The 16,351-nt window shown below is 40.1% G+C and overlaps 1 protein-coding gene across 1 annotated transcript in view; it reads right to left on the bottom strand.

Moving 5' to 3' along the window:
• Positions 1-5,649: 5,649 nt before the first annotated feature.
• The window catches only part of DNTT (DNA nucleotidylexotransferase), a 138,090-nt gene continuing 127,388 nt past the window's right edge, over positions 5,650-16,351 (bottom strand). Inside the window, exon 13 of the mRNA XM_063131606.1 lies at positions 5,650-5,736. Coding sequence (XP_062987676.1) covers positions 5,650-5,736 — 87 coding nt within the window. The remainder of the gene's footprint in view (positions 5,737-16,351) is intronic.

Raw genomic sequence — 16,351 nt, forward strand, 5'->3', positions numbered from 1 at the left:
CTCTGCCATTGTTAATTTCGATTGTAAGCTACCCAGGGCAGGAACCTGTCCTTCTCACATGTGTCATTGTGTCACAAACATTCACTGAATTCTCTGCCTATTTATCTGTCTTGCCATCAGCATACTTACATGTATATATTATCTGATAATACAAATGCTTCAGGTCAGTTAGAGAAGTTAAGTTGTAGTATGTTGATATTTGGTTGTGATTATCATCTGCACTCTTGAAGGTCCTGGCAAGTGGTTCTATGCATAATGACTTTCACACCTGCAAAGTTCAGCTTTCAGTGTGAGCTATTTTTCCTTTGCAGATAGGAAGGTCAATTCTGAGCATGTAACCTCCCTGTCATGGTAAAGCACAGGTGCAGAGAGGAAGGTGAACAGGCAGAGAAAAATGTCGCTATGCACCATGAACTTGTCTAATCAAGGGCTGTGCTGTGTCTGTGGTCAGATCCAGACTACTCCTGCAACACAAAAATGTGCTAATTAAAATGCAATTTCCTTGAAAACTATAGTAGGAAGATGGGGTGGATCCCGCAACAGGAATGGTAGATAGCAATAGGAGAAACCCAAAGCTTGCATACGCTGTGCTTGGAGAAGCTAATGTAAACTTCTTTATTCACTTCCCTATAAACTGGCTGCATATCAAAATGCTTAGAACAGCAAACTGTGAACTGCTTCTACATACTATCAATTTGTAATGTTATTGTTCAGTTGTAGCATTGATGTCTCAATGAACCTTTACTTTTCCTTGTTCTATTTAAGTAACTGTACTTGGCTCTTGTGGACTGTTTTCATTTTCTAATCCAAGCTTGATCAATAGTATAGATCAACAGAACTAATTAAAAAAAACACATTGTTTTGGCTGTACTTTTGCTAGTCATCATACACATAGAAATCTAAAGTGGTTTGGTCACATTTGGCAAGAAAGACTAAGAGTGTCTCTACGTTAAGGGGAAATCACATTGCTTACCCAGGGCTTTGTGCTTCTTGGTTCTTTGATGCAATTCTTATGGGCTGAATTACATGAGAGGAAAGGGGCAACCACGTGCTTTGAATACTTCCCCTCCCTTCACTTCTATTGACACAGTGCCATCAAGTGGTGGAAGATCCCACTTTCCCCCAAATATTACCACATTTAAAGTGGTTCTTTTCATACCGGGATTTCCAGGGAATACTGCAGGAGTTGTTCTGGTCATTGATGATGTCATGTAATGGACCCAAAACCTTCCAATCATGAGCGTGAGATAAATCACTTGTTTAGAGGAGCCCTAAGAAGGGTGGAGCTATGCAAATGGAAAGAGTAGAGCACCACAATGCAGAGAAGTACTGGGGGTGGGGGTGGGGAGTCTCAGGCTGTGACAATCCTGCCTGGCACTTTTATTTATGTATTTATTTATTTCATGCCTATACCACCCAATAGCAAAGCTCTGTACCACCCAATAATAAAAGTTTCTTACATTTATATCCCACCTTTTTCTTCTTATATGGTCCTCCTCTGTTTCAGTTTATTCCCACAACAACCCTACCTTGAAGCCTGGCATTCAGTTATATCCTGTAATGAGGGTAAAATAACACTGTTTGTGCACAGAGTGTCACCTTACATCTCCTTCCTGTGACCCATGGCCTCTTCCCATCCAGCATGACAGACATTTCACTAGTAAGTGTTTGGTGTCAGTAGTGCACACATACACCCCAAAAGAGGTCTTAAACACCAATGCAGTGTTCGAGGTAAAAAGAAAAGGGAAGTGGGATGGTTTCATTTCAAATTAAGCTAGACTCAATTTAGTTGGTCATCCATTCACTGTTGTATATGGAAACTATGTGCTAGCAAGTTTGAATTAGTACATCCTCACGTTAAAATAATGGCAGCCAGATATCAATCATTACCATGAAAAGAATAGTTACTGTAAATTAAGTCAAACCCATTAGTGAATGTGCCGTAATATTAGCCATAACATAACTTCAAAAAGGTTTCCAGTTATTCTCACTGGCTAGATCTTCACTACTGCTTTATATCGGTCTTGGAAGTGAGGTGATAACTGTTAGGGCACAGTGCATATTCCATATACCGCTTTCATGGTGTTATGTCCCACTTTATATTCCACATTTGTAATGATTTGAAACAAGGTGTAGATCTGGCCACTGTGTAATTGAATTATTTGCTCTATCTCCCTCTTCTATCCTTGCTCAGAGCAGAGCTGTTTGTGGGTCTGGAAGAGGTGGCAGCAGGTATGTGCTGCAGAAATAAGCAGGCACTTGGATAGACAACTTCCTCTTCCTCCAAGGCCTAAGCCCAGCAGAGGCTCTCCTGGGCTTGGGGCTTTAGTTACTGGAGGAGGAGAAAGCTGTCTTTGCAAACGCCTGCCTCTCTGGCCTGGGTAAAGTGACATTTCAAAATACAGCTCTAAATACAATTTCGGGTGGTTTTACATTCATTAAAAAAGAATGGGATGTTTTTAGATTCACCTTGAAAGAGGTGAGGTGGCATCCCACCCCACTTTGAACAATGAGTCCATGCAAATAATAATACAATGATTCCTTGTACTTTATTAAACTTTAAGAATTCGACCTTCATATAGTGTCATATATAGCAACATAGAAGTTACCTTATACTGAGTCAGAACATGAATCCAGCTAACCCAGTGTTGTCAACACTGACAGGCAGCAGCTCTCTAGGGTTTCAGGCAGGAATATTTCCAGCTGTACTTGGGAAATGCCAGGTATTGAACCTGGAATTTTATGCATGCAAAACAGGTACGCTATCACTGAGCCACAGTCCACCTGCATTATCCAGGTAATGCATGAGTCAACAACATAAAATAACAGCTCGTAAAATATATTCTGTTGGTGGTACATGGATAAAAATGGAACATTTCTCTATGGTTTTCTAAAAAGCCTAGTTATTTCATAGCCTGTGGCTTGAAATAAGCCCGAGCCAATTCACAAGTGAGTAAAGGAATTAGACTTCTCATGAGTAAACAGCTTTCAGAATTTTAGTTTAATTACGTTTACATAAATTAATTATGGATAGTTGTTCACAATCAGAAGTGGCATTTTGATACCCAACTCCAATTAATCTAATTCAACCAGCCATGATTATGTTCCAGGCCCACATTCAAAATGGGATACCATAGTACAGAGACATTGGAGTTGGCTTAAAACACTGCCAGAATTTAATTCATATGTTTCTATAGGTCTTGGATCTGAATAATTTAGGGGAATTTGAATATGCCAGTTGTGTCTACACAAACCACTGCTGGTTGTCTTGTTTGTGCAATAAATAACCTATTTTATCACAGCTGTCCTTCATTTCCCACAGATCTTTGATTTCATAAGCATGTCCATTAAACTAATTGGCTACTCTTCCCCTAAGTGAATGTTGCAGGACAGAGCTGGCTTTATACCTGCCATATTATAACAGTGCCAAGATTCTCATTCTTACAAAAGATCTTTGGAATATTTTATTCATTAAAATGAGGTCACACTTCACAGAAGTGCACAGTGTGTTATCTATCTTTTAAAAAAATAAATTGGAGTCAAGTGTTGGCATAATGAAATATGTACTGGAAGGATTTTTTGACAGTCATGTTTACTAACACAGCACTACTTCTCTAGAACAGCTTTTCAAAAAAGTTCCAGTTATTAATTACCTTTCAGAGCCCCACTTCAAATCATCCTTCCATTAGTGCCATTTTATTGTTGCATATGTGAAACCTTTTAAAGTCTAGTGTTGCCATGGAATATTTAAAGATGGATTATTAATAATATTTGGAATAAATTGATGGGCAGGATCCCTAAATTCTTTTCATTCTTACTGTGCAGCCAGAAGAAATTCGTCTCTAGACAATAGGGAAATATGCAAATAGAGAGAAAATACTTGGCCAATCCCATTTATTCCCCATCATTTTACAGTGCCACTTTAGTAATCACTATGTAACCTTATACATCGGAGGAGTAAATGCCTTTGTTCCAAAAATAAGAAGAAAAGTGTTACCTACAGCTCCAATAATTATCATTGCAGTTACTCATACTGCCTACAGCTTTGGACTTCAACTTTCTGACAACTGGCCCCATTATTAAAAACACTCGGTGCCGCATAATAACCTTATGCCAATATTTCTGGCTTTGATCCAGCAGAACATATACAGGAGAGCTTTTAGCATCATGTTAAACACAATCTTTATTCATAGTTACAGTCCTTTATTTCAATCAGAGTGACAACAATTTGTTGAGCCAGAACAGATGCAATTATATATCAGTACTCAGAGAGAAGACTTGTGTAAATCTTAAGAGTAGGACTACGTCACCACAACTTCTGTTGAACTGTGTAGAGTTGTGCATAGGGCAGGTACTGGGTTGGGTTTGGGGTCAGGGGAAAATTGCTGCCTACTATACTTACTGCTCTATCTTGCCTAGCAATGCCTTGTGTATGAATGAGAGACAAGAAAAGAAAAGAAAGCGAGTGGCAATGAAGGCTGTAACAGAAGTGCTGGGAGAAGACAGTGACAGGAATGGAAGTCCAGGGACAGTAGCGGAGCATATCTGGTGTCTTGTATTATGTCTTGAATCTTCAAGGCAGATGTGGGCCTTATTATTCTCAAATGTTGTGTGCACAGCCCTAGGCCATAGCTAGACCTAAGGTTTATCCCGGGATCTTCCCAGGGTCGTCCCTGCCTGCTCCCGGGATCCCCTGTGTGTCATTTACATGAACAGGGATGACCCCGGGGTGATCCCGGGATAAACCTTAGGTGTAGCTAAGGCCCTAGTTTAGAGTAAGGCCACTTTCCATTATCAAATTTACCCTTTTATAAAAGGTGTCATACAGTATCCTAGAGCGATCCAAGGCGTTCTCAGTCGTTTCAGCAACTTACAGTCAAGCATTTGTTCTGCTGGTAATATCATGAGACTTGGTCATCATGAATATAACCACTGCCCTCAAAATGAATCGTTCAGTAACAACCTGAAAATGTTGAAGGGTCAGCAAGATGGGCCACAAAATTATCAACATATTTGGCAGATCTGTCTTTTTCTCCCTATTTACACAGAGGGGCATGTATGTGATTTTATTTTATTTTTAAAATTAGAGCACCTTAAATGCTATTGATAGCAATCCATGGTATTTTGTTTAATGTTAAGGTCAACTGCCTGATTTAGTCATGTCACCATCCCTCCCATACATTTACTTCAACACCACTGTATTGTTTGAAAATCTTGATTGCACATTTTATGGGCAGTATCCAACTGGGCTGCTACACTTATGTAACTGATGAAGCCCTCGCTTAAGAAGCCACTAGCACAATACTAATAACATAATTTAGCTTGATGGGTTTTCCAGGGAAACCTGTCAGGCCAGCTATTGCCATTGTGCTAGAGGTCGCTTATGCTAGTGCTGCGTCAATTGCTTAAGCGCAGCAGCCCCGTTGGATCCTGTCCAATAGCTTGCATGCAGACACACTAAATTAATCCTCTTTCCTGAACTATACAGAGGAAACTACACCTGCAATGAATATCTATGTATATTTAATACTTGCCTTCCTAAATAACGAAGCTAGGCTTTTCAGGTAAATGTAACTCTATAATGAGAGAGTTATATAAAAAAAAGAGAGAGAGAGCTGTGAATTCATAAAATCATATTAGCTAGTCTCTCTATGCATTTCTTTCCCATGGTTCAATGTAATCCAAGCCAAGGTGTGCAAAAATTTCTTCCTCGCTTGCAGCATTCAGGAACATTTTCTGTAAGGATAAAAAGTTCAGTATAAGTTAGGTGAGGTAACTTTTTTTAAAACACACACACAAAACCCTACCAGAATAAATCTTAGCATTTTTGTAAGAGATGCCACTTGATCTCGTCAGACAAATCCAGAAAACTCACCATCATATTCTGAATGAAGAACCATCTCTTTCAGGATAGATAAATGTCCTTACTTTGCATGGTGTACGTACGCAATAAAAGAAATACACAGGTGATTCACTCTTCTTTAAGCATGTCATGGTATATTTATAATTCAGCATCAATTCTTTTTTGTTAAAAGTCTCTCTTTATCTCAGTTAACTCAACTAAGCAGTTATTTCAGTGCACATAAATATTACATTTATGGCTGCTAACCTGACTGTTAACTACATTTATACAAAATGGCTGTTTTGCAAATGACTGCTGCCTATGAATTGCAGCCTTGTATTTCTCATTTTGGCTTCAGAGATCAATAAGGTATGTGGAGCGTGAAGTGAACAGTCTTAGTTAACATTTTAATCAATGCATCTTTGTTAGTACAACAAGATAAAAATTTCTAATCATTTTTAACTCATTACTTGTTTTTAAATTCACGTCATTCATATTTCAAACGTAGCTTTTCTAAAACGATTGACATGCCAGAGAATCCTAAACTTAAAATTAGATTCACGAATCTTTGCCAAGCAGTTTTCCGGAAAGGAGTGAAAATATCCTTTGTTAGGCAGATTGTGAGCCAAAGACTGGGTGGAAAGAGACACTATCAACGTGTTAAATGAAATAAAATGAATAAGCCAGAGCTATAAACTTGCCAACATTTTATCCCTGGTGGTGTAAGATTGCAACCTGGAAATTCTGCCTTTACAGCTTTTCCTAGCCATATCTCCATGCACTACAATAAGTAGGACTTTGGGTGTAGAAGACAGGACTAGGGTGGGGAAACGTGGTCAGAAGAATCCATCTCTGCCTCATCTCCCAATCACGCAGGAGCTTTAAAGGCAAAAGATATGCCTCTGTGTTGCAACCTGGTGCAGTAAGCCGTGTGTAACCTGATGAACTTTTCCATGTACCTATGTGTCATGAAATACACATCTATGTTTCTCTATGGCTCAGTTAAACTTGAGACATCATTTCATCATGAGATATAAAATGGCTTGAGGGACATTCAGTTCTTCTACATCTGTAAACAAGTACATGAGCTTCTTGGCAATAGCTCCTAGAAACTACTTGATAAACATTAATCACCCTAAAAACCTAGCACCATAAATTAAAAATTTAGTGCAGTGCACACAGCTTTAAGTAAGACTGAAATGGAGCTATGTGGATGCTCAGTCCAATTTTACACCCACACACAACTATTGCCTCCACTGTCTCTTCCTGGTATCCTCCCTGCTTTCTCACCCTAATGCTCACCACTCATCATTGTATTAATTGTTGCTATTTTAAATGCAGCAAATGACAGGAGATGGGAACAGGAAGTAGACTCTGAATGGATGCTCTGGGGCAAGGCTGAAGCAAAAGTTGGAGCACTGAGGCGCTTCCCAGACCAAACCTGGACCCACATTTTGCCCATCCGTAGCCCAATTGAAAAGTTAATGCCACCACTCCTTCTCAAAAGCATTTCAGGGTATGTCTACACCAGCCCTATATCCCAGGGATCATCCTGTGCATCCAGATGCTACATAGGGGATCCTGGGAGCAGGCAGGGGAGATCCGCCATTTCCCTGGGATAAACCTTAGGTGTAGAAAGGGCCTCAGAATCGATGCAGTGGGTCAAACACAATGAAGGCAAGACTGGGGGACAAAGTGGTCTTAATCTGCCAATCATGCTCAGAGAGCAAGGTCTAAGGCGACAACCACGAGTAGTTCTGAAGGTCGTATAAAAAGATCTTCCATTTGTACAAAGGACAAGGGCATGTTGCTTCCCCCACTCAAATAAGGAACATCATCCCCTGGTTTTCTTCCCTGATGGCAAACTAACCAAGAAGAGATGTGCTCGGCCACACTGGGGAAAGGGTGGTCCCTTCTCCACACAGCTGATTTTGGCCTTCATCTCTCATCACAGTGAACTTACCTTTTCAAAGGTAAGACAGCAGTGAAGGGACAGGCTGTTCCAGAAGGAGGAGAATGTTTTTCTATCTCAAAGCTGAGTACAGGGCAGGATTTTACACTACTGCTTTAAAATGGTTTGTAACAGTAGTGACAACTGTTGGGGCCCAGGACACACTCCATATACAGTTTTCAAAATGTTTCCAAAGTGTCATATCCTACTTGGTGTAGATCTGGCCCAGGTCACACTGAAAGGGCCCTCACAGGGGAAGGTAATGCATCTATGTACGTGGGGTACCCAAAGTTGCTTTGATTTGTCCCCCACAAGAACCCAAGGTGCCACTTCTGTAGGCCTAGAGCAGAGTCAACCAAGTGCCAGATCTCACCTTCAGTTCATAGCAGAATTCTCCACCCCCCACCCCCGAGTCCATCTAGAATATCAAAGCAGAATATAAAGAATACATCACAGACACAAAGGGATTTGGCTGAAGTCAGATGTTTACTCTGAAATACATAGCAGCCATACTTTTAGTTTTTGTTTTTAAAGTATATAGGAACACTGTCATAACAAAGCAGATGTGACATATTTTACATCAGTCATTGAACCTATATAACAGAGCTCACAAGGGCAAGTTCTGCACTACTGCTTTAAAATGGTATATAGCAGTAATGACAACTGTTGGGGCCCAGAACACTCTCCATGTACAGTTTCAAAATGTTTTCAAAGTGTTATATCCTGCTTGTGTAGATCTGGCCAAGGTGCTATAAAGTCAAATGCTCACCAGTATTTATTTTATTTATCAGTATACCTCGAGCCAGCCAAACTACATATTACGCTAATCTCAAAGCTGGGGCTGATTTTCTTATTTACTAAAGTATAAGCACAAGTGGCCCCAATCAACATTGGGAACATCTAACTCCAGGAGAGAAGGATTAAACCTTCACTCCCCCACTATTTACTTCCTATAATCTCTCAATCTCTCTCTCTCTCTCTCTCTCTCTCTCTCTCTCTCTCTCTCTCTCTCTCTCTCTCACACACACACACACACACACACACACACACACACACACACACACAGAGAGAGAGAGAGAGAGAGAGAGATTAACAAAAGGAGGAAAGCCTCTATTTATGCCAATAGATACTTCTGTGGGGACGACAAAATGAGGGGAAAGTTTAATTCTCCTCTACTGGAGTGCACTGGCCCTGATCCTATTCAGGGCCATACATGCTTACACTAGAGTAAATAAAAAGATCAACCTCAGCTACCTGCTATGCAATTAATGTAAACTGTAATTTGGCTCTTAAACACTGACTCTGCAGAAACATTGCCACCGTTCACAGTGATTTTTGCCTGAAAGACCTGCAGTTATTACATGAAATTCATGGCATTAACTGAAAGCAATTTTTTCCTAGCCCACAAAGGCTTAAGGAACAAAATGCTCTTCCCAGGGTTCAACTTGGGTCCTTTTTCATTTATCACTATTTCAAATCGACCCAGCTCACAGCTTACACATACATCTCTAAAAACTCACCGCTGAGTTGAAGGGTATGGTCAGAAGGAAAGGGAACAATAAAAGAATATTCAACAAAGACTGATTAAAAGTTTCACAAAGAACAGTGAACCTGCCCTCTTGTCCCTTTCAATATAAAATATTTTTTTCTTTCGAGATCCCCATGCACTATTTGGGTGTTGCAGTTTACTACCCACGTTTTGTCGCAAATATTTATCAAGCTACAAACCATCTTGCCTTTGTCTTAAAGACGATATTCAAAGTACACATTTCTCAAGTTACAACTGCAATGATCAGTTCATTGCTATCCTGGATAGGAACTTGGTTCCTTTTAGATGAAGTGCATGTTAATGAGATACACTCTCAACAGAGCTTTTTCGACTTCTAGCTCCATGAAAATCGGTGGCATGGATTGTAATGTCAACAGCAGTCCATCTGCGTATTTGGATGCATTTTATTCAAGCTTCCAATTCATTCATTTCCAATCATTCCGATGCAGAAATATGGACTCATTCCCAATTTCATGTGGGAATATATCCTCATGCCATAGATGTTCACATTTTCACAAAACAGAAAAATCGCACAAACATTGTTACATCAGAACTGGGCTTAGGAGACAAGCTGGATGTAATAAACTCAGCACATGTTAATTATCGCTCAAAATGGTTCAAATCCAGAAAGCAAATAAGGCAAGCATCCAGTGTTGGAGGAAATGAGCCCAGGAACACTGAATAATCACCTGAGCTGTGGAACAGCTGCAGTGGGGTGGGTGGAATTTTGAAACAGACTAAAGGAAGGAAGTGTGAAGACGAAGAGGGCAACTAGCCCAAAGAACTGGGCTCTTCTCAGAAGTGAACACGCAGCAACTGCGGCAGGGTAGGGCAAAAACTTTCACGAGCACGTAAGAAGTGCCGTGCTGGATCAGACCGAGGGTCCAGTACTCTGTTCAAACAGTGGCCAACCAGCTGTTGGCCAGGGAGCAACAAAGCAGGACATAGTGCATAGCAGCCTCCCATCCAAGTTCCCCAGCAACTGGTGCACACAGGCGTACTGCCTTGGATACTGGAGGTAGCATATAATCATCAGGGCTAGTAGCCATTGATAGCCTTTTCCTCTAGGAATTTATCCTAACAACTTTTAAAGCCTCCCAAGTTGGTGGCCATCACCACATTTTGCGGTAGTGAATTTCATGATTTAACTATTTTATTTTATTTATTTATTCAAACATTTCTATCCCGCCTCATTATCACTGGGATCTCAGGGCAGCATACAGATAAAATCAGATCAATGTGCTGCATGAAGTTGTACTTCCTTTTATTTCTCCCAAATCTCCCACCAATCTGCTTCATGGGATGACCACGGGTTCTAGTATTATGGGAGAGGGAGAAAAATGTCCCCCTATCCATGTTCTCCACATCATGCATAATTTTGTACACCTCTATCATGTCTCCCCTTAGCCTCCATTTTTCCAAGCTAAACAATCCCAGCTGTAACCTTCCCTCATAGGGGAGATGCTCCAGCCCCTTCATCATTCCAGCTAATTTAACCTGAGCCAACAACTGTTTTTACCAGTAAGTTGAAGCCAAATCCTATTCTTCTGACAAAACACGCATCAAGATGCAATGAGTTGCTAACTTAAAAGAGGTGGTTGTTTTTTTTAAGGAATAGACAAATGAATGGAGTAGTCTTCCCCAACCTGGTACCTTGCAGATGTGTTGGATGTCAACTCCAATCATCCCCATCCAACACAGCTGCCTGAGAAACAATGGGAGGTATAGCCCAACACATCTGGATGGCAACAGATTGGGGAAGGCTGGAACGGAGGACAGCAAGGGGTTAGACTTGATGGCCTTGTAGGCCCCTTCCAACTCCACTATTCTATGATCTATCAATGGCTGAAGTTATGATAACTGAATGGAACCTCCAAATCAGAAGCAGTCTACCTCTGAATACCTTGTGCTGGGGATAAGCAACAAGCAACAGCTATTGCCATCACGCCATGTTTGTGGGTTTGCAGTGGCATCTGGCTGACCCTGTTGAAAACGGGTTGTTGCGCTTGATGGATTTTTAATCTGAAATAGCAGGGCTCTCCTGAAGTAATTACAGTACTTCTCAGGCTTCAATCATGCTAGTTCTTTTAATATCAAGTGATCAAAAACCAAACAGCCATGGCATTTCTCCATATTGTCCAACCAATTCTGGTTACAATCCAATGACAATTCGCTCCCTCTAGAAAAGGCGATTTAGCTGAAATACCCCATGCAAATTATCTGAAGCCTAATTTGTTAAAATACCCAACACAGAGTACCCCTATGTAATTCATCAGTCATAGGAACCAGGCAACATCACCTGGTGGTGATGTATATAAGTGCAGTGTGGCACCTGTTTTACCTGCCGGAAATATATGTAGTCCTGTTAGCTCAAAAATGTGCAGCCATGGATCAGGTCTACATGGGGAATTTATCATTGCACACATCCCTACCACGTTTTACCAGACTTGCATATATTTGCATCATAATTTCAGTTTCCACAGACTTATTAATGATAGCTTACTAATGAGAATAAATATATATGTCATATTTTAGTTAATATTTTAATAAATCAAAGATAATGGAAAGAGAATAAAAGAATTAAGGTAGGAGCATGATCCAAGCAGTATTAAGCACATTTAACTTTTCAATAGGTGAGAGTCAAAAAGATTGAAATTAAACATCTAATGATGGTTGGATCACATTCCTAGGGTTTTTCCTCTGAAAGGGTATCTTTAATGTGAAATTGCAATAGTACTTTTTCCTCGAGTCTCAGAAAGTGCCTTCCTTCTTTGTTCAACATGTTTTTCTGACCAATGAATATTTAGCAACAGATTTTATGCTACCTGATGTGAAGGACAAGATGGCATCGAGACTGATGCAGAAGCCAATAGGATTGGCCATTGAATGCTACCTCAACACCAGCAGCAGGACAGCATCCATCACTGCACTGGTGGGCAGCACACTCATTGTGAAATGTATGCATTTTTGAAATGCCGGCCTGCTGTTGAACACTTTTTCTTTTGCATGCAAAGCACATTGCAAGCTTGGAAATGTATGGACTTTGTCCACAGATTGCATCTGAGTCCGTCGTGTTCAGTCCAGAAGGTGCGAAGTCGGTAAAACCCTGATAAAAAAAACAAGCTGAAACTAATTTCTCTTACATCCTCAGTCATGACAACGCTATTGTCTCAGCAAAGAAACAAGCAAAGGCCTAGCCAATGCCAAGTAAATAAGCTTTATTTTATCCATCTGAACTAGGAATAAAGAGGAAATGCAGCAGCAATTTCCATGAAAACTGTATATGATGATTTATATGCAAATTTAGATGATATTATTATTATTATTATTATTATTATTATTATTATTATTATTATTATTATTATTATTATTACAGAAGTACCATTTCATAGTGGGGAAGACTGTGATTAGGTGACCTGGGTACCGGACTTTTCAGTCTGCTATCCAGGTGCATAGTATTGATAGGAAACTTCAAGGCACCTAGACTCTTCCTTCTTATGGTTCTTTATCTTTAAACCAGACTGGGAGAGGATAGCCCTTCAAATACAGACGGAAACCTTCAAATGAAGATGGTCTTCTGGTGACTCTTCAAATAGAGCCCTATCCTCTGTCAAACAGGATGCATGGTGTGGAGAAATGTTATCCCACAGAGAAGGAATAGCTTAACATTAACGCCTTAGCTAGTCACTTTCTCCTCAGCTTTCTCCTAGTCCTTTTATAACACCACACACCAACCAGTAGAACTTCTCCCTTTCAGACTACCACAGACTGAAAGCTTCTTAACTGTCCTTTCCTGACCATTCTTTTCCACCTAACAGGAATTCCCAGCCAAACAGAATCTAATTTATTTGATCCAGGCCCCACCTAACAATATTCAAAGTGACTGGCTCAGTTCAGACAACACGTTAGTCAATGCGGTGTGAAAACTCTACTCAACAGTTGAGTTTTAAGGAGGAACTCCCCACACAACATATTCTAACTCCACTATTGTGTGACTGTGGGCTACCGTGGAGTTAAGTAAAATCCATCATGATGTTTGATTGACAGATCCTCCACCCACTCTCTTACCCTGGTCCTCCTGATCTTATCCCATCAGCCATTGCTGCAAGAAAACAATCCCAGCAGTTCTCCTAGAGGGCACTCCCTCCTTTTGCCACTCTTGCCAGAGAACTCTGTAGCCAGTGGGAAAAGTCAACTCAACACAACGGAAAACTCCACAGAGCCTGCCACACAATATGCAACACAACGGTTGTACAGGAACTCTTCTCTGCACAGCATTGATATTCTGCGTTGAGTGTTTTTTTTAAAAAAAAAAACAAAAAACACCACCATTGTTTGGAGTTTTCCCACCAGACAACACATTTCTCAACAGTGGTGTAAAAACTCCACTGTGGAGTTCTACAACCACCATTGAGAAACGTGTTGTCTGAACTGAGACACTGTCTCTCTCCCACTTCATAATGTTACTCAATAACTACTACACAAGCCTTTGAAAGTAACAAAACCAGACCTCATGCCTACTCTAATACATTCTATCTTCACAAAGGCTACACAAAGTAAACATTACATAACAGTTATATACAGGCCATTTCTCCACACATGGACACCCTAATCTGAATTTGCATAAGAATAGCAGCCATATCCTGAGCAACGACAAAGGAATTGAAGAGTTTACATGGGAAAGTTCATTACTTTGTGTTACAATAGAAACATTTATGCATAAGTAAACCAATTTTTTAAAAAAATGATGTTAGAGTCTAATTTCATGGGCTCATGATTTTGTTAAGTTCTGAACATTTGGCAAAAAAGGAAAATCCAGACATTTTGCCATCACATTGGAGTATCCCTCTGAAAGAATTAATAACATAATTCAGTGTGAAAACTAAATAAGATAGCAGTTTTTCATTAAGCTCATGTGAACTGCATGATTTATTGGTAAACTTGGCAAATGAGCCTTCATGATAAGCAAGCTATAGCTGCTCCTGTTCTGTAGCCCCTGCTCTGCACTGCAGTCCTGAATGTGTCCATTTGGCTTGCAAGCCAAGCCTGAAAATGTAGGTGATGGTAATGATAACTTTTTGGGATACAGTTTCCCCTCAAACACAAATGGACAATATTCCAAACAAGGCTATTACATTCTGGCAACTGGGAAAGATTATTTGATCCTAGCATGGAACAAGGCCCATAGGTCCTTTAACAGAAAATAAAGGTTTTGTGTCCTTAGAGGCAGGTCTGACTTTTACCCACCTGCCTGTCATCCATTTTGTCCATCGCAGGGAGATTTAGTTCCGCATTATAGCGGGCAGGAGAGAGAGAGAGAGAGTAGATCAGACTACAGCAACAACAAGAGGCAGCACAGGATCCTCTCCCAACACAAAACAATCACAAAAGTCTCTTCTCAGCCTTAAAATGGAGAGATTTCAGGAATTGTAAAGTCTGTTTCCACAGACGTCCTCCTTTTCCCACCTCTGAGTCCCTTCTGTGCTAGTTCTGCATGGATTTTTTAATGGAAGAAAATCTGTATGTGTTTTTGTGCACAATTTTTAATGGGCACATTAATGGACACCTATCCCCATTGACTAAAGTGTGTTTGTGCACGTGTTAGCAATGGACGCAGTGGTTTTTGAGCATTTTTCAGAAGCGCACATGTTATCTTTTTTATATATATAATATTTTTATTATTATTTCAAAATATAACAAACTAACAAACACAAAAGGCACAAGGTGAGGCAAATAGAAAAATAAAATAAAAAATACACACACAAAAAGAAGAAGAAAAGTGCCCATGTTATCGGATGCCATTTTTTTCTTTCTTTCATAGAATGCACTGTAAGCCTGTAAATGTATGGACTTCTGACCGCAAATTGTGTCTGATCCACATTCAGATCTGGGAGATGAGGATGGGGAAAATATGTTTTTTTTAAAAAAAAGACCTCGATGGAGCGGATTTCTCACCCATCTCTAATGTAGGCATGCATTGCTGCACAGGGAAACCTAACAGGGTTAGGAATTAATCCTAAGACATATGTTCAGTTTGTACACTTTTGACTCCCCCTTTTTTTCCCAGAAACATGGGTCAATCAGAAATGAGTTTGAATAGACTGAGTGATCAAATGTTAACAAAACAAACGCCACAGCACAAATATTTGGATGTTCCTCTTATTGACATGCACGTTTCTCCAAGTCCCAAAATAGCACTTTGAAGTGATTATTTTCTTGTTCTCTATCGATTTCAATTATGCTTACCCCGGTCCCTTGAGTCTGCAAAACTTGGCAGCATCTTTCCTAAAGCACTCAAGAATGAATAATCCTAAACAAAAGCACAAAACGGGAGATCCTACTGTGGTGACTGACAAGCCTGGGGGGAAACTTCAATAGAGAAGGCAATATAGTGAATGATAAATTAGACATAAGCTCAAAAGTATGTTCCAACAATAGCAACAACAACCACAACAACATGGCAGCAAGATGTAGCTGTTCTGTTCAAATATTCCATTACAAAAATATGAAGGACAATAAAGCTTCTGTAAATAATATTGAGTCCTCAGTTAAAATATCGGGCTCCACCACTGACATCTCCCACTGTTACGAAGACACAACACAGATCAAGCATTTACAGCATCAAGTAAAATGGATTGCATGCTTTTGTTCGGCTGTCCATAAAACTGCATGGAAACATACTCTTGTTGGGTCCATGTCTGTGTCATATTTTCTGGTCCTGGCAACTGCCTAGAGCTACCGTTTGATTGCCAGCTATTATGGCCCTTTCCTCTGATCTTCTCCCACCTCTGTCCCTTGCTTGCTTTACATATCGCATTTGAAAATCCTTGTTATCTCCTGTACCATTTGTTTTATGCCCTTCAAATTAGCAAACCATTTCAAGGAACAAATATCACTGTGATTGAAGCTGTGCCAGAATACCACAAATAATACAGATTCGAGTCGTGAATCAAATCCCCTCTAGGCGTGTGTTTAGCATTTGGAAAAAAAAATGAGGAAAAATCAAACC

Source organism: Elgaria multicarinata, chromosome 8 (genome assembly GCF_023053635.1).
Source record: "Elgaria multicarinata webbii isolate HBS135686 ecotype San Diego chromosome 8, rElgMul1.1.pri, whole genome shotgun sequence".
Taxonomy (NCBI): Eukaryota; Metazoa; Chordata; class Lepidosauria; order Squamata; family Anguidae; genus Elgaria; species Elgaria multicarinata.